This window comes from Leucopleurus acutus (assembly GCF_964270905.1).
Source record: "Leucopleurus acutus genome assembly, chromosome: 12".
In the NCBI taxonomy this organism is placed as follows: domain Eukaryota; kingdom Metazoa; phylum Chordata; class Mammalia; order Artiodactyla; family Delphinidae; genus Leucopleurus; species Leucopleurus acutus.
This window is the reverse complement of record NC_139154.1, coordinates 29,673,906-29,701,689: the sequence shown is the minus strand read 5'-3', so window position 1 is coordinate 29,701,689 and position 27,784 is coordinate 29,673,906. Positions and strand designations below refer to the sequence as shown.

Genomic DNA, 27,784 nt, shown 5'->3' with positions numbered 1-27,784 from the left:
CTACAGTTTATGCCATGTTTGTGATCATTCTGTTAAAGGCTCCGAAGCATTAAATATCATCATCAAAACCCATTAATTTTCCAGTGATCCATTTCCAGAAGAGAAAAGGGAATGCAGACAATATCAGAACAAACACGCTCACATTTTAGACCAATTTTAAACTTATAATGAAAAGAAAATTACATCCCTACCTCTAAGGAGCCAAAGTCAAAACCCCGTCACCATGAAATGCGGACAGAACACAAGCAGGTAGCGATAAACCCACACTACAGGTTCAGCAGACGGATTCAATTACCTGTGTGCTCAGGGGCTTCCAAAACCACGGAAGTATGGGATTTCAAGCTTGTACTCTTCACGCTAAATAAGTCATCATTCAAAATTCGGCGCCCACACCATACATGAAAACACTGGGGAAGGCAGAAAAGAATAACTCTGCGGGACTAGAACCCTGTGCGTTCATGCAGGCGTTTTCCTAAATAAGTCATCATTCAAAATTCGGTGCCCACACCATACATGAAAACACTGGAGAGGGCAGAAAAGAATAACTCTGCGGGACTAGAACCCTGTGCGTTCATGCGGGCGTCTTCCCTTCCGGGATTGTCTGCCCCCTTCTCCGAATCACACTTCACGACCTGCACCTTTTTGCTGAGCTCCACGTGTGGATCACTCCCCAGCCCACAAACCATCATCCTATGCACGTGACTCATTCATACAAAATTTGTGTCATGACGTAATTCCACGTGTCTGTCCCCACCAGATGGAGCATACCCCAAGGGCAGAATCAGTCTATCATTTTTGTGTTCTCAGTGGTTCTCATTCATTCATCCAACAAACACTTAACACTAAATGCAATCCTTAGAGAAAATCGAAAATACATAAAATGATCACTGAGCTCAAGAAGCTACCAAAATAACAACAGAATCAATTCAGAAAAACCTTGACACCAAAAGCCAGACAACAAGAGAAAGAGGTATTCTAAGCTAGTCTCACTTATAAAGAGACGTGCAAAAATCCCTAACAACATTTAGCAAAACTTATTCAGAAAAGTATTTTTTTTAGTAGTGAGGCTTTTTAGGTGCAGGCCGGCTGGGTGAGGATTGTGGCCATGAACTCGGTGTGAAGAGGGTCAGGTCAGCTGTGTTACTCCCTGCAGGGACTCTGAGCTCCTTCAGGGCAAGTGCAGACAGAGCGAGGGGCTGGGCTCCAAGACCAGGCTTTCACCAGGCAAATGCAAGGTGGCCCCTAGGGGTAAGGAAGCCAAAGCTCCTTGCAGGAAGGTGATAAATGGTGGGTAAGACATCTGGGCTGCAACTGGAGGCAAGCAAACCCAAAGGCTGTTTGCCAGATACTGGAAAATAACAGAGAGTGCCTGGAGAGCCTGGAGGCCGGCGAGTTCTGAAGGACGGGCCTAGAAAGGCGGGAAGGACATGGTACGCATTCAACAGCTCTGTTGAATGAACGTTCTCGCAGTAGAGCCGCTGAAGTACTGACTCTATAAGCTGGTCTGGGATGTTTTCATCATGTAAACAGGTGATGAGGGCCCTTCGGAGCCGCCAAGGTCTGGTTTCTACCTGTCTTGCTCGGCCTGTGCTCTGTGCTGCAATGTCAGACTGTGCGTGCAGATGAACACAAGCACACCCCTCTGTACCTTCCTCCAGTTGCCAAGTCTGCCTGACATCTCCTCCCAGCTCCTGCCAGGCCTTTTGCTCCTACCACTGCCAGAAGACCTGTGTGTCTTTTCATCCCCACGCTCCCTGTGCTGCATCGCTAACACCTGGGTGTGCCTCCCAGCCCTGGAGACTCCGAGCTCCAGGGATACACCTGATGCCTTGCTCGGCCCATTCACAGGAGTCAGCCTGTGCTGAGAAGCTCGTTCTACAATGGCGGGGCCGGCCTGTCGTGTGTCCTTTTTTTTTTTAATTAATTTTTATTGGAGTATGGTTGCTTTACAATGTTGTGTTAGCCTCCACTGCACAGCAAAATGAGTCAGCCATACAAAAGACACCAGGGTCGACCATGGCTGTCATCGGCCCTTTTTAACAAGGACTCACTTTTTTCTTTCTTCGCGAATACTTCTCAATGTCTGAGTACTTTCTGAAAAACAAAAGAGAGTCAAGTTTGAAATGTGTGAAGCCCAGCCAGAAACATCTGAACAAAAACGTCGACTGCTGCGTCAGCCTCAGAAGGCACCGACCACGAGGAAGGCGCTTTCTGTCCCCAGAGGACACAAGCCCACATCAACAGCGGCTCCCAGGCTCAGGAGAAAGGGCCCCAAGGAAGTCTGTTCACTTTACTTCCCTGAAATCTTTTTTCTTTTTTTTTTTTAGTATTTTAAAACTTTATTTAAATGATGCAGGGAAGGGGCTAAGAGAGGTAGGTGAGACACTGGCCTTGGGTGCAAAATTTAAGGGGACACCAAACAAGCCGGTCATCAAGATCAACACGACTTGAATGCAGCCCTTGAAAAATCAAAATGCAAAAAGTAATGCACGGTGAACAAAATATAAGAATTTTAAATGGAAGTAGGGTGAGTGTGACCGATTTTTCCTTTTGCCTCAGGCTGCAGTGTAGCTGACACATGCTTTTGCATCACGAAAACATTTCTCACAGATCAAACCTACAATAAGGTTTAAAAAGTGTGTTTCTTAAGAAAAGGAGAGGTAATCCGGTGTGTGTGACTGTGGTGTGCAAATGGCAAAGACTGTGACAATGGGAAGAGGTTCAAGTGTAGGTGCTGGAAGGCAGGTCTGGGGCCAGTAGGTGGGGAGGGAGGTGAAGTGGACCCCAGATGGCCCTTGAACACACCCCCAATGCCTGGGAAGCCATGCTTGTGCCATGAGCGTCTGCCCCTTTGGCCAGACTGGACTGGTCCCCAAGGGCTCCCAACTGGAGCCTCCTGGGTCCTGGCTCTTCCCTGAAACCCTTGAAAATCCAATGGCTCCTCACTTACGGGGGGCGGGAGGCAGGCGGGCGTCTGACCTAAGGCCATGCGTTTACAGGCACCTCTGCCCCGAAGCTTCTATATGATCTTGGGGCGGCGAGGAGGGGAACCCTAACATTTTTAAGTTTTTGACGGTGGATTAATCACGTTTGCAAACACAGTTTCATCACACAGCCCTCACGATGACATGCAGAACAAGCGTTACTGCTCCCTCTGGGCTGGTAAAGAACCCGGGCTCCAAACATGAGGGTTTACTTAATGCCCCACAGCTGATCAGCAGAAGGACTGAGACCAAAATCCGATCCAAAACCCGGTCCATCCTCTTTCTACTCCACCGCAGAGCTCTCGCTCTCCTTCCGTGCCTGACAGCCATGCAGACCCACGTGCTGTTTCTGATTCTTCACCGACTCCAACCTCTGCCGTGCACGTTTGGAAAGGTCTCCCCAACGTGGGTCTCCAGCAGCCCAGCACCTGCTTGGTCTACTTCCCGTGTGGTGACTGGACCTCAGTCTCTTATAGACTCTGCTCACCCCAAGCCCAACCTCTTTGGCGAGGGAGAAAGCTATTTAAGCCACCAGCAGATTCAGGTCAGGGTTCAACACATGAACAGAAGATGGGAAGAAACAAAACACACTGAAAGGCAGAGGAACTCGTGCAGGGAGCAGCAGACACAGAGTAGAGAGAACCGTTCAACTCAGTCCGACAGCCCCACCATATCTCCACCCGCCATGCTATCAGGACCGTCAGCAACGGACTAAGATGTCGACAAAGTCAGGAAATATCCACGCTCACCAGGCGCGCGGGCAGGACCCTAACCTAAGCACCTGCCTGCATGTCACACTGCTGGGGGGTCACCATCCGTCAACAGGGCGAAGGGAGCCTTCAAGTAGAAAACCTAAGAGCACAGGAGCCAAAGTAGGCATAAGGGCCCCCAGACACTGCTCCCCCGGTGGCGTCTCAAGTCTCCCAAACGCACCCAGAGCTCCTGCAGGGCACCTCGGGGTGGGGTGAAAGCCTACCACCTGCGAGGCTGAGGCCACCTGCCTGCCCCACAGCGAGATGAAAACTGACACCTCGTTCTCAGCACAGTGACCATAAGAGCACGACAGAGAAGCCCAACAGGGAGGGCTCCTGCAAGCCCTCAAATAGTCCCGACATTAGTGCGGGTCAAACGCACCCCCGGGGGCTACGCTGCCACGGGGCCGAAATCCCCCAGACTGGCTGTCTCAGCAAGACCTGGAGACGGGGAGCAGTGCTCAGTGCCCGCCTTACAAACCGTACCGAAGGGAGACGCAAGGGGGAAGAGATATGGGAACATATGTATGTGTATAACTGATTCACTTTGTTATAAAGCAGAAACTAACACGCCATTGTAAAGCAATTCTACTCCAATAGAGATGTTAAAAAATAAATAAATAAAAATAAATAAATAAAATTCAAAAATTAAAAAAAATAAAACAGAAAACAAAACAAAACAAAAACACCGTACCGACGGTCGTGTGAAGGAACACTCGGGCTCGTGTGTACATGTCCGGAAGATGCCCATTCATTGTAAATAATCTGTGAGTAAAGACAGAAAAAATGAGCTGGAGACTTAAGAGCCATGACATCAGGCTGGGGGCACCCGGTACATAATGCGACTGGTATGTGCACCACAGGAGAGCTGATGCGCTGAGAGCAAACGTAACCAAAACGGGCTAACGGAGCCCTGCGGGAGCGGCTCTGCCAGGGTTAGGCTCGCTTTCCATTTTTAGATTTTTTAATTAAAGTGTATCTTTAATTATCTACAAGTATTCAGAGGGCCCTGAGAACATTTAAGCTGTTGGTTGGTATTCGATTAATTTTAACTAATAACAGTTAAAATGAATACAAATGGGCTTATATTGTTATAACAATACTTGGAAAACAACCCGGCATTTATTAGCAAATAATATGCCTTTTTGTAAGCACTAAAAGACTAATATTTGTCTATGTTTTATTCTGCACTCTTTTTTGGCGTGTATTAATTCATAATTCATTTATTTAAGAAAACGTTCAATTCATTCAATGCTGAGCATCTGCTAGGCGCCATCCAATGAGGTAGGCCTTGTGTAAGACCCGAAATACGAAAGCCACCGCTCCCCAAGCCAAGCAGTGTATAAAGGCCTACAGAGGCAAGTATGACCAGAGAGGGGCAAAACGCCGGCGTTCTAAGAGGAGAGAGAGCAAAGGCAACTGTAGGCTTCACTAAGGTGAAATGCACAAGGGCAGGAAGGAGTTCCTCAGGTGAAGACGGGATGAAGCCTTTGGGGCAGCAGAAGGGGCCTCTGCAAAAAGCCAGAACACAGGGGACTGACGGTCACCGGAGGGTGAAATGCACCCTTGGGTGAAATGGAACTTGAACGTTGAATCCCAGAGCCTGGAATTCTAGGGGGAGGAGCTTATCATCAATTTAGTCGGAGTGAGTGGGGATTTGCATGGAAGTGTGGGGTAAGCACAGTGTTTTAGCAACAGGCGGCTGGCCATCGTGGGTGGGATGTGATGGAGGAAAAGCACCTCACCTGGGGGAGGAGACGCAGAGCTCTCGCAGGGCGTACGACATGTTCACGAATGACAGCAGTGAGCACAGGAAGGGAGAGGAGAGAAGGATGCAGGGCACCTGGAACAGGTGGGACCCACAGGACTCAAACTTCCCTCCCCTGAGCACCCCCCAACCTCAGCGAGCAGGGAACCACCAGATGGCCGGCTCACGCACAGCGCCGGGCCCCCGCCCTGGAGTTTGTGATTCAGTGAGTCTAACATGAGGCCTGAGCATCTGTTTCTAACAAGGGCAGCTCCTGGACCTGCTGCCTCGGGTCACCCTGTAGGACCAAGATGAAGAACTTCCAGACAGAGGGCAACTGTGAGACACCCCAGGGAGTGGAACACAGGGCTTCCAGGTGAGAAGCAGGGCTTGGGACTTCCTTCCTCTCCTGTTGTCACCTTGGGACAATCGGTGCCCATCCCTGGAGGGCTCACAGCTGGCACGAGTGTCCCCAGGAGCAAGCCAGGGAGCTGCAGACGCCCTCGGCAGTGAGGGGCCCAGGGAGGCGGCAGGACTGACTGGCTGCGGCCGCGAGGACAGCCTCCCCCCAGAGCTCAGGTGCTGGAGGCTGGACCGCAAGGCGCTGGGGGTGGAGCCTTCCTTGGGAGACTCCACCGGAAGCAGAAGTGCTGGGACACATGGACCAGGCACTTAACACAAACGTGGAAAACGTTACAAAAGAAATAAGGGAAATATGAAATAAAGAAAGAAGCACAAATTCTTGTTTGGAAGATAAAATAGAGGAACTCTCCCAGGAAGCAGCAGGGAATGATAATAGAACATATAGAAGTTAAGAAATAAAATGAGCAGAAGTACCATCAACCAGACAGTAAGAATCCCCAAAATAAGTTCAATTAGGAGCAGAAAGGAAGAAATACGGGTAGAAATAATGAAGATTCATGTCACAGAATGAAAGAGGGAAGACCTCCAACTGGAGGTGAAAAAGCAGACAGAAGAGTTCACCAACACTGCCCAACCTGTGCCCGACAAACGCGGATTGAATCAAGCATTGAGGGTGGAAACGGTCGTATCTCGGAGCCTCAGAACTTGGCAGGGACCACTCACCACCCTTTTCTTCCAGCAGGTAGAGAGCTCTGCCAGGTGCACAGAGCCCAGGGCTGCGGGACGTGGGAAATTCAGCCTCTTTCCTCTTCAGTTCCTCCCCGTGCTAACGACTCTTCTTTCCGGAACCGCGTCTGGCCAGCCTCACGGCCAGGCATCACCCATAACACTGCATTTCCCAACCAGGGCTGGACCAGGGTGAGGCGAGAGAAGCACCCGGGGTGCAGATCTGAGGGGTGCCCGCTTTCAGGGGTGCACCAGCATCTCCTCCCAAGCCCAGCACACCCCGACCTCTACTCGTCTGCCGTCCTCAAGGCGAACCTCTTCTGGGCTATTCCTAGACTGCGCTGCACACCTGGGTGTGCTCCTCTCCTACACACTCTGCCCTCCACTGTGATGCTTTTTGATTCTGCCTTCTCTGCGGGGCCACAAGCTCAACAGGGGTGAGCGGACCAGGCTGGGCCTCCCGCGTACAGCGTGGTGCCCACCGTGCAATCAGCACGCAACACACGTCTGCGAAAAGCACATTTTTCTAACACCGAGATCAGCAATAATCTCTCACACAGAGACCCACACACAATCTTAACGGTTTCTCTGGAATATATATATATCCCAGAAAGTTCAAAACTATCCAATAAATCAACCAATTTTAATACCACTGAGAACTTGGCTAAGTCTCTAACGGACACAAGAAAAAGGTACAGTAGAAACCTCCACTGAACCATATTAACATTATCTAAGGAACGATAAATACGGATAGATACAAACGACTTCTCAAACGTATGTTGACTATTAGCTGTCGGTTCCATTCAAAGATAACATGTACGTTGATAATAAAAAAAAAAAACCTGTAATGTGCCTATTACATCACCCTTTCAAGCTTACTATTGAATATTTGTACTTTCTGAGCATTTCCTTTATTTCCAAGCTCTGTACTTTCTCTAAACTCAGCCACAGAGAACTAATTTAAGCCCAGGGAAGAAAAGAAAGGAGCGCATTGATCTCGTGCCCTGTTTCCCTCTAGACGCCCCACTTCCTCGCTTGCTTCTCCCTCGCAAAGATTTTGCGTCTTCCTGTCACACTATGTGACACTTGTGATTTTAGACGTGATACTTACGATTAATCCCACGACTGTTTCTGGCTTCTTCCAAAAATACGTACAAGTCTATCTGCTCCAGACAACTGTCCCTATTTCTTTAAGGATGAAACACGAATACTTATAACCGCATCCTGAAGTCACCTGGGCACTTACAGGACTTTTTATTATGTGAACAGCGGTCTTCCTGGAACATTGGTTTTCACTGTTATTCACCACCCTCACTAGGCTAGCGAGTATCCCATTGCTCTAAATGTCCCAACAGTTATGTCCTGCTCACTAGTAGACACATCAGTTGTCATTGTTGGTATCACAACTCTTGACTGTCAATAGATCTTCTGTGTTTTAATCCACCCCCGAGAAAGAGTTAATGGACACAAAAGTGAAAAGGGACTGAACGTTTTTGCTCTTCCTCCCAGTGCCAGCCACCCGGAACCATACTGTCCATGAGGACGACGCTTCTAATGGTCCTGCGGCCCCACTCCACATCACCCGACTTCCCAGCTTTAAAGGTCTGTGTCCTCCTGCGCTTTCCCACCCACTCCCGTGGCGAGACCCGGGCCTTCTCATCACCCCGTGTGTTCCCAAGGCCAGGTCTTCTTCACCTCCCACTACAGCCTGTAGCCTCGTGGCTCTCCACTCCCTCCCTCCCGCCCTCCTCCAACCGCCAGGCCGGGGTCTGAGACCACCGGGCCGTCCCTAGAGTCACCTGCACACACCGAACCCCTCCTCTGCTGGTCCCTCGGCCATGGATGAGTCTATCTGCCCCTCCCTAGTCCCAGGCTGCCGAGCGTCGGAGGAAACCATAGCCCTGCAGCGTGTCCCACTGCAAATTCGGGGTCCAGGCCAGTCGGGCCCCCAACACTGCTCGGCCAGTGCAGCACACCATCTCCTCCATCCAAGGGTTCCATCCCCCCGTGACGGGCCCCGTCACCACTCGGACACCAGCTCCCCTGCGTGGCTCCCCGAATTCTCCTGCCCAAGAGGCCTCATTACATCACCTGAGCATCTAACTGAATGTTAATCACTGGCCACCCGGCAGGGGCACGGGGGACCCGGGGGATTGGGGCGACCACATCTCAGCCTTGTTAGCTGTATTCACCACGCCGAGGGTGAGGCAGATGCTCGCTAAACTTTTTGGAATGAATGAATGAAACTGTTAAAAATAAGTATGGCCCAAAGACTGCAGAACTATTGTCTGCCTGAAGAATTAAAATCAGAGTTCACGAGAAATCATTTCAGACCTTGCTGGACGGGCAGGAAATTCTCACTGAAAAGCACAGAACGAGTCCCTCCTTCCGGGTCCCCAGAGCTGGACCAGAGCCTTACTTTCGAACGCCTCCCAGAGGAAAGACCTTCTCTCCGATCATGGCCAGCACGCAGTTTCACTCCGTCAGGCTGAATTTGGGTATAATAATCTTTACAGGTGGAATAAATAATCTTCCATTTGTGAAAACACTGCAGGAACCAGAGGAAAAGCCTCCATTAGGGCCTCACACTTTGGGGGAAAACGCTGGGAATTCACAAAAGATACCCAATTACAGAAGCATGGAGACCACACGGAGCCCTGAGCAGCCCCTGGTGGCCCACACGCCACCGCATGGAGGACAGTCCCCAAGCCCCATAGTGCTCAGAACCAGGGAGGGGCCAGAAACGCTGGCGACACGGCCTCACGGGATAGAACACACCCCGATGAACAGGACTAAACTCTACTCTTTAAAAAATAGGCCTCCGTGACAACGGGGAACATGGAAGAAAACTGTGTCCATTTGGAAAACAAACGGGGAAATTTGGCGTTAAAAATGCAGCTGCTGTCCCCTCCGTGGCACCAAGAGAGTGTCCCAGAGGAAATAACGTGCAATCCTCTGGAAAGATAATAGAAACCACTGGTTTCACTCTCACAGTTTAAGGCAGCTTCCCTGCGGTCCTGGTGGGTTTGTTTTCTTATTTCTATGGACTGGGGCTGGGAACACGGCTGGGGTCCACACAAAACCCAGTGCAAAGCTACTAGTTCCCTAGTGTTACAGTCAAAGCCACTTAGCAACAGTTTCAAACTCTTATTAAAATATTGTAAAACGTGAGGCTATTTCTTTAAGTCTAAAAGTTACGGAGAGCATTTAACAAGACAGGAGCTCAACTTCACGGTGCTGACTCTCAGTCTGTTACTTTGTTATTTATGATTACTGTTGTTTTTCCTTAAATGTAAATAATTTAAAATTGGAGAAATACATCTCTTGTTTCAGAGTAAATATAAATTTTAAGTTAACACGTTTGTGCACAACAAAAAGGATCAGCTAAGGGTCTGTGGAAAGAGGCTTGCCATCACCCCAGAGGCCACCTTTTTCCGTACTTAAAGCCTCTGCCCCAAAACAAACCTCGAAAGGGGCATTCTGTGCAAGTCGTAGCACAGCTCATCTGCGATGTTACTGCTACCCTGAAGATTTGCTGCAAGGTTTCCACCTATCCGTGTTCCTAAATGGTGCACGCCAAAAGTCTCTCCAAACACAGACGGCTAATAATACAAGAAATAAATGTTGAGACAAGTCCATGTTGTGTTTTTGTCTGCATTTTTAAGATATTTAACACAGATTCTCACGCTGAGTGTGGGGAAATAAGCACGCTGTTATGGACTGAACTGTGTCCCCCACAAGTTCTGGCAGCCCTCGCAGGCTGATACACACACACATATACACTGTTGACGTGGGTAAAAGTGAGCACGATCTTCCTGAAGGGCGACTTGGGGACACAGACATGGAGACGCGTGGGACCAGGAATCACTGACACAGTCTGTCCACTCCCTGAAATCCAACCCACGGAAATGTGGGCACGTATACGTGAACCTGTAGAAACGTCTCTCGCAGGGTCACAGGCAAACCTCAGAGACATCGCGGGTTTGGCCCCTGACCTCAGCAACAAAGCGAGTCACACGAAGTTTTTGGTTTCTCAGTGCATAGAGAAGTTACGTTTACACTATACTGTAGTCTATAAAAACAATGTACGTACGTTAATTTAGAATACTTTATTGCTAAAAAAAAAATGTTTACTATCGTCTGACAACAGAGGGTGGCCACAAACCTTCAATTTGTAAAAGAAAAAAAGCATTCTCTGCGAAACACAAGAAAGCAGAGAGCGATAAAACAAAGTAGAAAGTCTGCCTGTATTTACAAAAACTAAAATATAAAAACAACCTAAATGTCCAAGTGCAGAGGAATGGTGAAACAAATCATAGCACAGGATACAATAATAACTAATGCAGCCATTTAAAATTGTTTATGCAGAATTTGTATTTAGGGGGAAAATGATCAAATACAATTAATGCTGTAAGAAAACACACCAGCAAGTACAGAGAGAACTAAAAGTAAGTGGCCCTCAAAGTTAACAGAGGCCGTCTCTGAGGAGAAGGATAACGAGCGATTTTGATTTTATTCTTAACACATTTCCAGATGTCCACTTTTTTATACGAAGCATGTAAATACGGAGAAAAGGATTTCTTAAATTGTTAACGATCAAGAAAGAAATGTTAACAATAAAGAAATTAGGAAATTTCAAGTTTAGAGGGAGTGATGGACTTAACACATCCCCAGAAGTTTTCCGGTTGAGCTGGAGAATGAACTAGACCCTTCTCGCTCTGCCAGGTTTTAGGTCTGTGCCGTTTGAGCATCAGACGGCCCGTCTTCCACCTGACGATCCAGGTAGATGGATGACCAACCCCAAGAAATACACCCAAAGATTGTTTTCCTAGAAAGTCCGTGACAGAGAGGTAATGGACAGGCACAGCCCCTGGACACACAGTGAAAGCCCATCATTGTTAATTACGTACAGACCGCTTTTGTAATACTAGGTAGCCATTTTTAAAAGCACAACGTATCTATATGTGCTAATAAGAAGCCATATTAAATTCTGTGAAAGAAAAAGGAAGGTACACAGCAACGCTTGCCGCATACATACGCCTCTAAATGCTTGAACATGAGAAGCCTGTCTTACAAGGACACTCCAGAAACTTTTAACAGTTGCCTCTGGGGATATAAAGTGGGCAGAAGATTTACTTTTAATGTATACCTTTTAAAACGATATATTTACCATGGGTGTAAGTTACTCTGGCCATAAAAAATAGTTAATTTTTAAAAATTACTTTGAAATAAGAGAGGTTAAAGGCATAAAACAGCTTTGCCAATACACCTCCCGATGTGCTCATTAATTTTTAATAGGTAATATTTTAAATATTTTAAGTAAGACATACTTTAAATTTTTTACATAGGAAATGTTTTGAATTTTTCAAAGTAGGAAACAGCACTTGGATCTAGGAATGGATTTTGCCAGGTGACGCGGTGACGGTGGTGGTAGTGGCAGCGGACGCCACTTACCGTAGCACACAGCTTAGTTAATGACAGACCAGGACACAGACCTGAGCCTCCGCCTCCAGGCTGGCGGCTTCTCCTGAACGTGGACTCGACCAGCTGAATTCTGAGGACACGCAGACAGTCAGGGGGAACAGTTTCTCTCTCCACCATCCAGCTGCTACAGAACTCACACTCAGCAGCCCCCCACTCCCTCTACCCCAGCTCCCGGCTTACCGGGAAGGGTCAAAACACCTGTCACCTCGAACATCAAAAACTCTGAAAGCCATCGTAACTATTTTCCGTTTGTTTTTAAGTTACAAGGTCTCCAAGCAAACATGATCAGGCCTTCCCTTGGGAGAAAAGGCCTTGCATTTGGACGGGTATTTGGGTCCATCTAGTGGAGTTTCTAGCACACCGTATAAAGAATAGAGCACATGCCTTAAGAATAACTGGTTTATAACAGAAAAAAAAAAAGTCTGTCAAAATAAGTGAGAACCATTGACAGTGTGGGTCAGGCTCCCCCCAAAAATGTATGTCTAGTGATACGTGTCTTTGCCAGAAAGGACCCATAAGCCAATAATGTTCCCTGGGATTTCTATCCATTCTTCAGAAAGCAGTGTCCTTCATAAAATTTAGAAATACTGTGTCTCTCATCATTTCAGAACAGCTCTCAGATGTGTAAAAGGCACAGTGGAAGGATCTCAGGTGTGTTGAGTGGCTCCCTTGCAGAGGCCTAAGGAGAAGTATTTTAAAGAAACGATGGTTGGGTTCTGGAAGGTAAGTGAAAGGGACAGCTTAGCTAATAAGCAGGTCATGGTTGCTCCATCCTTGGGCTTCCCAGCCGGGGGCTCCACTGTGTCTGGCAGGGGGTTCCCAGCCTCCTGGGCCCCCAGCCCTTTGCTGGTCAGCAGGGGCGTGAAGGATGACTCGTCGGAATGTGGGCTCTCTGCTACCCAAGGCTGGGGCTGGCCTGCTGCTGCCGCCCCTCAGACATAGAGCCAGGACCCTGGAAACTCACTGAAATTCCTTCCGCCGGGAACAGAACCGGGTAAGAGGGAAGGTGCCCCCTGGAACTTCAGTCAGGAATTTTCATCCCTATAATATCAAAGCGGCACAACATATGCAGGACTGGGAGGAAATGGCTGCCATGTGGAGAATTCCTGCCCCTTAACGAGCACTGGGCGGGGTTTCCTGGGACTCTGCAGGTGTACGTCACCGCCCTGTTTACAAATGAGGAGCCAGTTCAGAGAGAGGAAGAGTGTGCAGGTCACAAAGCCAACAAGGTGAAAAGCGGGATTTGAACCAACGTTTGACCTGAGTCAAGTGTGTTCTCCTTCTACAGCCCCAAGCATAACGCGGGCCGGCCCACAGAGGGGTCCCGATTAACCGGGACTGAGTCCCCCGGCACCTCTACACCTGCCCCACCAGCCGCGTCCCGGGGTGGCCAGCCCTCAGGCAACCTTGACCAGGGCGCGTTGAGCATCAGACAGCCCGTCTCCCCCGCCAAGGGGCTTTGGTGGGAACATAACTTCTACATTTCCTTTCACCATCCAGCAGCTGCAAGGGCTAGGTTACCAAAAATAAACAAAAAGCCAAGACTAAGCCGTGCACTTCCGCCCCACGTGAACCGGCAGCCGCGGCGGGCAACGGCATTGCTTCTCCAAAATCAAGGTTCACGAGAGAAGAACGTGCAGCTGAACCATACAGAAGGCTCCCGGGGCGAAGGGCGAGCGCCAGAGAGGGGAGGGGACGAGCGGAAGCGGGGCGAAGGCGGCGCGACGCCTTTAAGGAGCTCCACCCCCGCCCCCACTGTACTCACCTGATTTGTCGGGATAAACGATGGGATGTTTGCCACCTGGGAGGCACGTCTATGTCACAATGAACCACCGGCTCAATCTGAAAAAAAGAAAAAAGAAGCCTCAGAATTCAGTTCAAGCTAAAAAACGCTTGTTAAATACCAACAGTAGGCACAGCATTCGACCCCAAACCTAAGATAAAGGTGGGGCAGCCTCGCTAAGAGACCGCAGGGCAGGGCCCGGGCAGCGCTGGGCTCCGTGCCGGGCGGTGGCCAGGAGTCCAGCCGGGGCGATGCGGGCGGCTGCGCTGAGGGGCCGTGCGGTCCAGGGGGCGGCAGGGTCCCCGCTGAAGGTGCCCAGCAAGGGGCTGTGTGGTTCCCGCTGAGGATGCTCCCACAGCAGCTCACCCCACAGCCTGGTGAGCTCCGCTGGGGCCCCGAGACGGGACAGGGGCTTCTAATTCAGGCCATGGGGTTCAAGCCAGGATGTCCTGGCAGGTGAGAACGCCTTCCCAGCGTGTCCTGACCCTTCTCTTCTCTTTTCTGTGATTCCAACCTGAGGGGCTGAGCCGGCTCTGGGGCCCCATTCAACTTCGGCCTCACACCCACCAGGGCCCAGACACCCAGGCAGGCAAGAGTCCCCGAGACCTGCCCCCCGCCAGCCCCGGGCCCCCTCCTCACGTCAGGGCTGGCCTGCCTCCTGGCCCCTGGCCCGGAAGGGAGGGCCCCGCGGCAGAGGGTTTCCACCCAGGCCTCCCACCGGCCCGTCTCCCTGCACCTCCCTGACCTGCCAGGCCGCCCGGTCACATACAGACAGGCCAGCCAACTCTAATGTTGGCGCAGTGCCACTGAATTATCCCAAGTTGAGTAAAAGTCACCTACAGCAGTTCCTTTCCCGAGAATAACACCCAAGCAGCATCCTCGGGGTTCCCCACGGGAGCAGGGGTAAGCTGTGCGGCCCACCATCAGCGCAGGCAGACGCGGGCAGCTCACGCTTTCCCAGCGCTGTGTTTTGTTTGTTTGTTTTTTGCGGTACGCGGGCCTCTCACTGCTGTGGCCTCTCCCGTTGCGGAGCACAGGCTCCGGACGCGCAGGCTCAGCAGCCATGGCTCACGGGCCCAGCCGCTCCGTGGCATGTGGGATCTTCCCGGACCGGGGCACGAACCCACGTCTCCTGCATCGGCAGGCAGACCCCCAACCACTGCACCACCAGGGAAGCCCCCAGCGCTGTGTTTTAAATGAGGAGCTGGGAGCGGTGTTACCTTGTCTTCTAAAGGGGACGACGCGGGTAAGAGGGGAAGACGGAGGTGCTGTGGAGAAGCCTGCCCCGGCATCTCGCTGTAAGCATGGAGTGCCTCAGTCACGGAGGGAGCAGAGCAAATCTGGGGGCAGCCTGGGAGAGGAGAAACCACAGCCTCTGGGATCGGACAGACCAGGGTTCAAACTCCAGCCCAACCCCTTACTACCTGTGTGACTTCAGAGAAGCATTTCACCTTTGAGCTACAATTTATTAATTTGGGAATGGGGATGATATACCTTGCAGGGTTTTTATGAGATAACATTTTATAAAAGGCACAATGCCATACCTATTATCACATACGATAAATACACGGTCTAGTAAATATGAGAGTCTCCCAACACACACAGACACGCAGAATCTGGGCCGGGAGGGAGGGGAGGGAGAGAGACCGTTTCGGCATCTCAGTTGGATTACAGCCCAAAGAGAATTGCTGATTTTACCCACAGCCAACTGCTCGTCCCCAGACGCCCCATCTCAGAACACGGCACTACCCTAGACCCACTTGCTCAACTACCAAGCCTGGGAGACACCGGTGGGTCCTCTCTTCCCTGACACCCACAACTAAGCCATCAGCCCATCTCTCAGTTCTACCTCAAAACTGCACCCTGGGCCACCCTGTTCCTGCCACCCCGCTGGCCAAGCCTCCCCATCCCTCCCCTGACTCATCTCCCCACCCCCATAGCCCTTTCTTCACAGCAAGCGGAGGAGCCTCTGTAAACACAAGCCAGGACGCCATCACTGTCAGACTTAAAGCCCCAGTGGTGGAAAGACCCACACTTCCAGTAGGTCCCCACTCCTCAGCTAGCCCACGCGGCCATGTGGCTCGCACCGCTGCCTCTGTGCCCTCGTCCCTCCCACAGCACCTCCCATGCCTGCTTTCTTTCAGCTCTTTAAGCACCGAGCTTGTTCCCACAAGCACAAGACCTGGACCCTGGAATGTTCTCCCAGATCTTTGCACGGTTTGCTCCCTCTTGCATTAAGAAGTCAACGCGGATGCCAGCTCCTCAGAGAGGACTTCCCTGATGATCACGCACCTTGATGTACGTTCACCACAGCACTCGATATTGCCTAATATTTGTGTGTTTATTTACTTGCTTATTATTGATTCCTCCTTGTAGAGTGTAAGCCTCCTGAAAGCAGGGACCTTGTTTGTCATGTTCAACAAAGTACTCCCATTGCCTGAACAATGGGCTGCCCATGGTAGGAGTTTGATAAGTATTTCATGAATATGAATGAAGAATGAACAAATGAATGACAAGTGAGAAACAGCTCTGATACTCTGGAAAGAATCCCAGAAAAAGTGAGTCCGCTGAGGATTGTGGCAATGCACACCTACATCCATTGTTACCCTACTGTCATACTATATATAAAATTATATATACTTGCGTACTAATAGTGACAAAATCAATGCCACGAATATCAACGACGACCGTGAATTTGCAGACCTAGTTTGAAAACAAAACAACAGAAATTATCCTCTGCAAAATTCTATTAAGGCACAGCTACCCTAAGAGGCAGTTTTCTTGACTGCATAAATTTATGGAAACAATGAACTAACTGCTTTCTTACATGTTAATGATTCATTAACCCTGATATCACCTGCCTAATTAAATGACCCCAGCAATTAAATGCATATACGCTTCTGGGCTTTTCCCCCTGCACTCACATAATAATCTCCGAAGAAGTACCAAGCAAACGTGCTTTGCTGTTACTGTCTGACAGTGATGACAGTTTCAAGACTCGTGTCATTCACCTGCCCTGAGAGGCAGGACGTAACGGGCTTTAGAGCTCTTTAACAAGGGTCCAGGGTAATTGAACCAAATCTGCCTCAGTGATGGAAGACACTCAAGGCTGCCAAAGGTGTGTTTCCCCAAGTAGCACCTACGGTTTACTGGATGCCTGCTGTGTCTCAGGCACTGCACTCAGACCTTTATAAGCACTCACACCCAATCCTCAAAATCACCAGGCGCAATATCCAGGTAACAAAGGATCAGAGACGTTATGTCATCTTCCCAAGAACACACAGCTATCAAGCGTCCTGGCCAGGCTAAGCCATCAAAAAATATTGTATGATAGTTTTTAGCAAAACGGAGGTTTGAACCTACAGCAGTACACCATCTAGGAGCCTACTTTGAGTCATCCACGATTCCAGGACTGGCTCCGTCACTTTCTCCCTGTGTGACCTTGGTCAAGTTGTCTCGCTTCCCTAAACCTGTTTCTCCGTGCATGCAACACAGATCCAAGTGGTGTATATGTAGTAAGTCAGACAGAGAAAGACAAATATTACATGATGTTACTTATCTGTGGAATCTCAAAAAGAAATATACAAATGAATCTATACACAGCACAGAAACAGACTCAGACATAGAAAACAAACTATGGTTACCAAAGGGGAAAGCAGGGGGAGGATAAATTAGGAGTTTGGGATTAACAGGTACAAACTACCATACGTAGAACAGATAAGCAACAAGGATTTACTGTATAATACAGGAAACAATATTCAATATCTTGTAATAACTTATAATGGAAAACAATCTGAAGAAAATATATATAACTGAATCACTTTTCTGTACACCTGAAACTAACACAATATTGTAAATCAACTCTACTTCAATAAAAAATACAGATATAACATAAAATTTGGCTAAAGGGAAAAGGTAAAAAAAACAAAAAAGTAGTGCCTATGCTATAGGTTTGCTCGCGATATGAGTAACACGAAGTGAGAGAACTCGCTCTCCAGTGCTCAGCAAGGTGCCTGCAGTGAGTTAGGAGCTCAGCTGACAGCAGTGGTTGTTATTCGTGCCATTGCTCCTTCTGCCCCATCATCCTTCTCCGACAGCCCTCCGTGAACATCCTCACGGCCTTTTCCACGCGAAACATCAAATAAAAAAGGCCCATAGCTGATTTATGTGCCCCGTGTAGAAAGGATGTCAGCTCCCCACTGACGATGGATTTATAGGTTGGAACTGATGCTTTGAATGACTCCAAATTTGCTGACCCCCCAGAGGAACCATCCCACAGCAACAGACAGCCACGCGACTTACGGAGCCTACTGGCCGTCCCAGGAAGTCCCTACTCGGAAGCAGGATCACAAATAAAACCAACCCAAGGAGAGGAGAGTACCTTCCCCAAATTCTGCCCGGCTGCACACTCCCGGAAGGCGCTCGGTCATCGTTCCATTCATTTATTTAAGCCCTGTTTGCGGAGGACACCCCTCCGTGGGAGGAACTGTGCTAAGTGTTAGAGACGCAAAGGTGAGCGAGACCGTCATCACACCTGGCCTCGGAGGGCTGCGAGGCATGGGACACAGACCACTGGACAAGCGATCCGTAAACAAGGAGACAAGCACACGCAGCTCTGTGATGAGGGCTCTCTGGTGGCCAGCACGGGGCGCACTCCATCCTCACAGCGACACAAAGCAGGCTTCCTGGTGGAAGCGGCCTTTAGGTTGAGACCTGATTTATAAGCAGGAGTCGGTCCGTTGAGAATGGGAAGAAATGCCAAATGAGGCAGGAGAAACAGCATACACAAAATCCTGTTAGAGGACTTTGGATACATCCTCGTGGATACAAGGTCTTTGGGAAATGGAAAAGTCTAGACTAGACACTGGACACAGAGGGAGGGGTGGTGAGAGGCGGGGCTGAAGAAGAAAGCCAGGGCCAGATCAAGGAGGGCCTTCGCACCCGCTGTTAGCGGTGTAGACTCCATCCCCTTGGAGAAGAGGCAGGCCTTGAAGTGTTTGAACCAGGGAACTGATGAGATCCAACTGGAAAGGGAGGGGCTGGATATGCAGGAAGTCCAGGTGGAAGGCACACGACTCTTTCTAGGAGCAGCTCTGGGTGTCCTCAGCAAGAATGGGGGCCCATAACTGCATGGGCTTGAGAGAAGGCACAGGAGGGACAGGGCGGGGGGCGGGCTGCGAGAAGTGAAAGCTAAGGCGATCATCTCGGTTTCTGGTTTTCGGAGTTGAGCACACAGCCCCACTCTCTGAAAAAAGGAACACAAAATAACGACTGGGTTTGCGGGGAGAGGCCAGTGAGTTCAAACGTGGACATGCTGAATCTGAGGCATCCTTGGGGCATCCAAGTGACAGTGCCCTGTAGACAGAGATGTGAATCCTGCGCTAGAGAGCGGCCTGGGTGCCCTGGGCACAGGGATGATGGTGGAGGATGAGGCAGGCACACTGCCCGAACGAGAAGAGGGAAGGAACCGGGGTAGCACCTGGAGGGAAGTGGGGACTCCAAGGACAGACAATGACACTAACACCGCAAGAAAAATTTAGGAGAAACAACCGGAGGGAATAAGAAGAGAGCAGGGTTTCAGGTGACAAAAGGAGAGAAATCACTCCAAGAATGAGAAAAAGGACCCGTTCCCACCCCCCAGCGCAGCTGTAAACAAAAAGGCCCAAATGTCCGTCAGATGTGGAATAGATAAAACGTGGTCTATTCATACAATGGAATACTCTTCAGCCATAGGAAGGAATGAAAAATCAATGCACACTACAACATAGATAAACCGTAAAAACATGCCAAGTCTAAGAAGTCACTATATTGTATGATTCTATTTATATGAACTGTCCAGAACAGGCAGATCCAGAGGCAGCTCTTATTACTCTTATTGTCTTTTCTCATCCACTTAAGATCGTTCTGAGCAATTCTCCCTATTCTCTCCCCCATTATCAGCTTACCCACAAAAGATCCTGAATAGCCAAAGCTATCTTTAACATGAAGAACAAAGATGGAGGCATTTATAATCTATAATCTGTCAACATATTTTTATATAATCAAAATAGTATGGTGTTGGCATAAAAACAAACCAATAGACCAGTGGGACAGAATAGAAAGCCCAGAAATAAACGCGTGTGTATATAGTCAATTAATATTCCACAAAGGATCCAAGAATATACAATGAGGAGAGAACAGTCTCTTCAATAAACGATGCTGGAAAAACTGGACAGCCACATGCAAAAGAAAGAAACTGGACCCCTGTCTTACACTAAACACAAAAATCAACTCAAAATGGATTAAAGACTTGCACATAAGACCTGAAACCATAAAACTCCTAGAAAATAGAGGGAGTGAGTCAGCTTCTTGACATTGATCTTTGCAAGAATTTTTTGGATTTGACACCAAAAGCAGATGTAACAAAAGCAAAAATAAGCACATCAAACTTAATACATGAAAAGCTTCCACCCAGCCAAGGAAACCAGCAACAGAATGAAAAGGCAAAAGCTGCTGAAAGAAAATACTTGCAAACCGTGTATCTGATAAGGGGTCAATATCCGAAATATAAAAGGAATTCATACAACTCAATGGCAAAAAAAAAAAACAACTTCGTTTAAAAATGGGCAAAGGACCTGAATAGACATTTGTCCAAAGAAGACATACAACTTGCCAAAAGGTACAAGAAAAGGTGCTCAACATCACTCGTCATCGGGGAAACGCCAATCAAAACCACTGTGAGACATCACCTCACACCTGTCAGAATGGCTATCACCAAAAAGACAACAAATAACGAGTGCTGGTGAGGGTGTGGAGAAAAGGGAGCCCTCCTGCGCTGTTGGTGGGAATGTAGACTGGTGCAGCCACTGTGGAGAACAGTATGGCGACTCCTCAAAAACTGAAAACTGGAACAACCATATGACCCAGCATTCCCACTTATGGGTATATATCAGAAGGAAATGAAACCGTTTTCTTGAAGAGACATATGTACTCCAGTTAGTATTCACTGATGCATTATTCACAATGGTTAAGGTATGGAAACAACCTAAGTGTCTACCAATGGATGGATGGATAAAGAAAATACGTTATATCCATACAGTGGAATATTATTCAGCCATAGAAAAGAAGAAAAGTCTGCCATTTGCAACACATGGGTCAAACTGGAGGACATTATACTAAGTAAAATAAACCAAAGAAAGACAAATACTGCACGGTGTCACTTATATGTGGAATCTGGGGGGCAGGTGGCAGAAAGTGGAAACAGAGTAGAAAAATGACTGCCAGGGCTGGGGGCGGGGGAAATAGGAAGAGATTGGTACAAAGGTACAAACTTTCAGTTACAAGATGAATAAGGTCTGAGGATCTAATGGATAACATGGTGACTGTAATTGATAACATCACATTGCATAATTGAAATTTGCTAAGAGAGTAGAACTTAAGTGTTCTCACAAAAGACAGAAAAAGAGAGATAAATATGTGAGGTGATGTGTCAATTAACTTGATGGATGGAGGGAATCCTTTCACCATGTATACGTACATCCAATCATCACACTGTGCACTTTAAATATCTTACACTTTTGTCAATTACACCTCAATAAAGCTAAAAATATGGTATATATCACTTAACAGAATACTCTGAATCCACTACAAATTATTATAGGAGCATATTTGTTGACACATTAAGATTTCATGATTCATTGTTAAGTAAAAGGGGATTTGTAAAAAATAATAATACATAGAATATGCTCTCCTTTGTGCTTAAATTAATATATTTGTAAAGTAAGAAGTATATACATGTGACCATTGAACAACACAGGTCTGAACTGCATGGGTCCATTTATATACAAATTTTTTAATAAATATATTGGAGAATTTTTTGGACATTTGTGACATTTTGAAAAAGCTCATAAACTTCATAGCTTAGAAATATCAAAACGATAAAAAGGTATGTCACAAATGCATAAAATATATGTAGATACTAGTCTATCCTTATATAGGCATAAGGTGTGTGATAGTTAATATAAAATTAATAATGTGTTAGCTTTCTTTCTGTTTTTATTGATACAACTTTGCTTTCAACAAGTTACATTACCGTACATAGGCCTTTCTCTCTCATAATTGGAGAAATTGCACATCAGCCTATCATCACAGGGAAGTGGGTTTTTTAGTGCAACAATATTTCCAATACTGTATTATGAATATGACTGTAATAATGTGTGCCATAAAATTTTTATAACAAGTTATTCATTGGTGTATAAGCTAGGCTACCATAAAGCAATCGTATTGCTGCTTCTTCATTATCAATGCACGAATCGTTACACATGTAAATAAATATGAATTTCCTTCTCATGTTATCTTTTCATTTTGATGGCTGGTGTTAGTAACATGTATAACACCTACGGTGTTTTGCATCATATAATATTGACTGTACTGACAGACGATTCATGTAAACAGGTGACAAAAGCATACAGTATCAATAAATACAGTACAGTACTCTATATGTATTTTCTCTTCCTTATGATTTTCTTAACAGCATTTCCTTTTCTCTATCTTACTTTACTGCAAGAATACAGTATGTAATACAAGTAACACACAAAGTATGTTATCAACTGTTTCTGTTATCTGTAAGGCTTCCAGTCAACAGGAGGCTACTAGTAGTTGAGTTTTAAAAGAGTGAAAAGTTATACATGGATTTTCAACTGTGCAGGGGGTCTGTGCTCCTAACCTCTGCATTGTTCAAGGGTCAACTGTATATATACGCATATATGTCCACATAGGTTAGAAGCATCTAGAAAAACATGGTGGCTAATTTCTGGCTGATAGGATTATGTGTGTGTTTCCTTTTAAATTACATATATTTTCTCATTTCTCTACAACGAGCATGAATTATATAGTAGTTTTTTTAACAGAAACAGAAGCTTCCAAAAATGTGTTCAGGACCGTTCAAAAGGAGAGCCAATGTCAAGGCCACTGAGAGAATACGATGCACTTGGGTATCGGCTCAGTCAGTGCAAAGTACCTCAGCCAAATCTTGAGTCAAAACACAGTTAAATTTCCTTCCCCTCGCTTTTCAGTCAGATAGGGAATCACATAAAACACATTACAGACATTTATATTAAAAGTTAATTTTAAAATTCTTTTTTGTTAGAATCATCAGTAACGGCCGTTATTCGAAAATTCACCTCAGGGACTCACTCCCTTCTTTTCCATGACAACTTGAGATAACTAAGGTCTAAACTAGTGGTTTAATTGTTTTACCATTAGTACGCTATTTACCAGGATGAATGCACTGGAAGGACAGAATCAGAAAACCATCCTCATGGGCAAAAAAGAATATTGAATTGGGGCTCATCTGTTCTTAGAACTGTAAGAAAAGGACAGGGGAGGTCTTCTAAATTCTGCCTAAATTTATACAATTTGACATTACACACCCAAACTCTAAGATGCAGCAACAGAACTCCTTGAATTAAACTGAGACCAAGGACATTTTTCTCATTAAATCAACGAGACACAGTCATGGAAACTCAAAATCCCAAGAGCACTGTTTTCGAGTCTGATTCTCCCTTTGCTCCTCCGTTTAATGACACGTAATTCCAAATTCATTATATTGAAGCATTTTATAAGTCATTTCTATGGTTATATGAAGTATATTATTATGGTATTCTAATTAATTTTAAGTAAATTTCTTTACTGAATCAAGGTCTCTTGAGAAGTGTCTTCAATTTTCCCACTAATATATTTTGACCAAAACGGGAATTCTGTGAAAGAATACTCTACAAAAACTAGGTACTTCTACTCTGTGTCGCTATCACAAAACAAGGCGGAATAACTTAGTAAAACACTTAAACATTGAATATTTGGACTTGGCCAAAGCTTACAGTATAGTATATTTAGTGTTTCTAAGAGTTTGCACTGGTATTCAAATCGGTAGCATTCATGGATCTCAAATTCTGATAGGGTGAGCTACCCAGACTTAAAGGCATTATGAGTATTAATTTCAACTATTTACTGAGCTCTTGCAATATGCCCAGCACCATCTCATTTAATCCCAGCAACATTCCGAGAGGTATTATTTCAGATCAATACCTATAGATCTAATCACAGTACGACAAGTCATGAATCATTCAACCATTCCTCTACTGATGGACATTCGCGTGGTTCCCAGGTTTTTGTAATTACTAAAAAAAAGAACATGCTGCTATAAACGTCCTTAAGGCCCAGTGTGTGAACTGAACCAGCCGACTGGAGCAGATGCAGCAGGGGCTGCCCGTGGCCTCGACACCCCACAAGGCCTGGGGAGATTTTAGTCCTTGCAAAGCTGTTCTCCACTGTCCTAGAATGAGGTGGCGCTGCGGAGGGCCAGGTCCCCCTTCTGCAGCGCTTCCTACGGGGCATCGGTTCCCACAGCCGTCTGCACAGATCCTGGAGAACCAGTGCCCCGTGGCGCTGACCCTCTGCTTCCGGTCCCCCAGCAGAGCCTGCGCTGCGCCGACGCAGCGTAGCACCATCCGGTCTGTCCCACCCCAGTGCACAAAGTGCGGCTCTGTCTGTAAGGTGAGCGCTCATGTATCCACCAGAAATAATTCACGGAATTTAATTCTGTGAACTAAACAGAAGAAACCCATTTAATATGCACAGGTTGTACAGTGCAGTAATGAGGCTTTCCGCAAGGAAGGGGGTGGGGGGACCCCGGATTCATCTCTAGTTCCACACCAAGTTCTGTTACTAACTAGCTGCCTCACTCTGTACACGTCACTTAACCTGTCCTGAACTCCTGATTCATCTTTTAAGTGGCAGATATTAAGACCTCCTCCCCCGGACTTCCCTGAGGGTGCAGTGGTTAAGAATCCACCAATGTGGCTTAGTAAGTGGTAGTGAGTAGTGAGAGGCGACAAAGAGAGTTTAAGTTAGTAGTTACGTGAGCGGTATGGAGGACAAAAGAGAGGCACCCACTAAGTGACTGAGGAACTTCAGCCCCGCGACCGGCAACTCTACATCCTCATATGGGGCAGCAGGACGCAGATGTAAACTGCCGGCTGCTCAAATGGGCTCCTCACGGGACCAGCAGAGGTCTTGGCTACATCACAGATGAACGTCCACGAAGATACTACACAGCAAGCAGCAGTAATCAAGCCACTTTTAGGGAGTCACTTCTGCCACCAAAGAAGAGGGGGCCGGGGTAGTGACCGTCAAGCACCTCGCAGGCCTCCACACCGTGCAGTACCCCACAGCACCCGAGGGCAGTGATGGCATTCCCAGGCACCACTGGAAGGAATACATGTTCTGAGAAACTTTCTGGAAGTAAATATTAAAGAGGTAAAAATTGTGCGTGTAACTCCTCTTCTCTATAAACAATCATGATGGCTCTATCAGGGTCCATCCCAATGCCTAGTTACCATAATGAAAAAGAAGAAGGATGTAAGATCTGTTGACAGGGAATGGGTTAAATAATTATGCTAGAGTCACGTGATGGAACATTTTGCAGCCACTAAAAATCACGTGGCAGAAGATCCTTTACTATGTTAAACTGTCATGATACATAGTTAATAAAAAGCAGAAAAGAAAATACTATGTAAATCACTTTGCTGTATACCTGAAACTCACAACATTGTTAAGCAGCTGCGCTCCAATAGAAAATAAAAAGTTTAAAAAAATGAAAAAGAAAATAGTACGTATTGATGGATTCCATTTCTGTAAATATATACATATCAATGCATGCATTGTATATATGTGTGTATCTGTGAAGATGATAGATAGATAGACAGATATTTGCAACTTGTGCAGAGAAAACAACTGGAAATGGACATGACAAAATGCAGAGTGCGCTGATCTTTGGGAGGTAGGATTGTAAGTGATCTTCACTTTCCTCACTGAGCTTTTCTGCACAGCATTTTTGACATTTTTCTCAGCAAGAACGACTGTAAAATCAGATTTTTTTTTAAGGAAAAGAGTGTAAATTTCAAAAGAACAATTACAAAACTCTTTGGGCAACTATAGTCTCATTAGTATGAGTGCACGGCAATCTAGTACCGACCCTGGGAGGCTGAGGCTCCTGTGGGCATTTCAATGCTGGTACCCTCGTAACCTCTCCCATCACCGCATCCTCAACTAGAAAACAGGGAGTTTTGATAAGATAATCTAGAAGTTCCCTTCCTGTCCTAAAATGCTAAATGTTACCTTATAATCATGTCTAATGTTTTTAAATCATTGACATGTACAAAGGATAAACATAGACTCAAACTTGAACAGAGTCTCTCGAGGGGTACGCTTCAGAATTGTTGTTCAATCCCACTCCCGCCCCACCAGGACAGGGGGATGCAGGGACTTAGATGTTAAGGATAATCATATACCATTTCCTCTCTATTTATTAAGGTAGTAGCCCTGAAATTCAACGACTGCCAGAATTGCTTTCTTGTTGGAAACTCACCCTCCTGCCCCTGGCAAGTTACAGTCTAAGGTGGGTAGGTAATAAATTTGATTTGGTTCATCGCACAGCCTTAAAGTGCAGAGGCAAGGAAGCAGCTAAATGCTTCTGCAGGCTGGTGCCTGTGGGCGATGCAAGAGCTGCTAGACTGCCCTTTACTGGAGCACCAGGGAGTCCAAGGACACAGAGAGGCCCTGCTTCTTTAAGACATGGGGGACGAGAACCGACACTTATCTAGTGCTGGTACGTTATGTCTAGCTTATCATGTAATCCTCACAACCATCCTCTAAGACACATTCTCATCTCCTTTCCATAGAGGAGAGAACTTAATAGCAAAACTACCACTTAGAGACGTAGATACCCTAAAAACAGCTCACCTTCGAAGCACTCCACGAACAGTCCATTTACAAAATTAAACAGTAGAGATCATCTTGCATTCTAAACATCATCATCAGGCTATCTCGCTCAAACCTGATTTTTGTCGCTTATTTAAAAGGTGGATCTCTTTTAACTTACATAGGAAATTTGGGTTGTTTTGTTGTTGTTGTTGTTTTGCTAAGACTCAAGTGATGTGAACAGAGTGATGGAAGGTTCCATCTTGTAGTCTTTCAAATGTCTATCAAGGACAAAAATGTTGAGAACACAGAGCAAATCTTTAAATTTAACATTATAATTAGCTTCAACATCGTGTAACTTAAAACAACTTTTCCTGTCACCTGTCTTTCCAAATCCCCAAAACAAAAGAGGAGGAAAAAGTCTTAATAAATGCTAGCACTCTGCATCTCAAAGATGAAGCTCTCCCTAACCGTGGTCTTCAAACGTTCTTACCGACTTCCATCATCTTAGTGACTTAAGTGCTCTGACAAACAGAACGAGCTTGCACGGCCACTTCTGGCTTCAAGAGCAGCACGCCTTTACAGGCATTCCCTACCAAATGCTGCTTTTATCAAACTTCAGTTATTCAATATTGACATTTTAATTTTTACCAAATCATCCAATATATCCCACCTTTAGTAGTTAGTAGTGAACACTTCCTTCCTTCAACTTTCTCATCCTTGCAGGTTTGCTGGGAACTATATTAAAATAACTGCAAAAGAAAGAAAAACCTAACTAGAAGGTAACTCCACTCCACAGCAACTTAAAACTAAAACCTAGAGCACCATAAATGCTCACATCAATATACAATAGCAATGTCATTGCAGGAAAATGTTCATACTGGTTACCGTGGGCAACACCCAGGAAAACCGTCCTTCAGTGGCATTGCTTTTCCTCATACAACACTATTAATCAAAGAGGAACCTTGGAGACCAATCAAAGAGAACTTTACTGGATCACTAACGGCTCCAGGGCCCACCACTGGCCAAAGGCAGAGCAGAGTCCCAGACACCTCGCCCAGCTCCCTCTCACCTGCGCTGTCCCTTCCTGTCTCACAGAATGCCATCACTGTCCCCATTCTGCCAACACTGAATGCTGGGAAAGAGCTACTGGAATAAAATGTGTATGAGCCCCGCCAGCAGAATTCGTGACCCTTGGGGGCTTTTG

General features: G+C 46.8%; 1 protein-coding gene across 1 annotated transcript in view; it reads right to left on the bottom strand.

Moving 5' to 3' along the window:
* Window positions 1–4,127: 4,127 nt before the first annotated feature.
* LOC309969575 (doublecortin domain-containing protein 2C-like) overlaps window positions 4,128–27,784 on the bottom strand; it is a gene marked incomplete at both ends in the record, with an annotated part of 46,019 nt that continues 22,362 nt past the window's right edge. Inside the window, 6 exon segments of the mRNA XM_082851421.1 lie at window positions 4,128–4,177; window positions 4,431–4,501; window positions 8,992–9,047; window positions 9,051–9,120; window positions 13,822–13,898; window positions 27,278–27,329. Coding sequence (XP_082707547.1) covers window positions 4,128–4,177; window positions 4,431–4,501; window positions 8,992–9,047; window positions 9,051–9,120; window positions 13,822–13,898; window positions 27,278–27,329 — 376 coding nt within the window.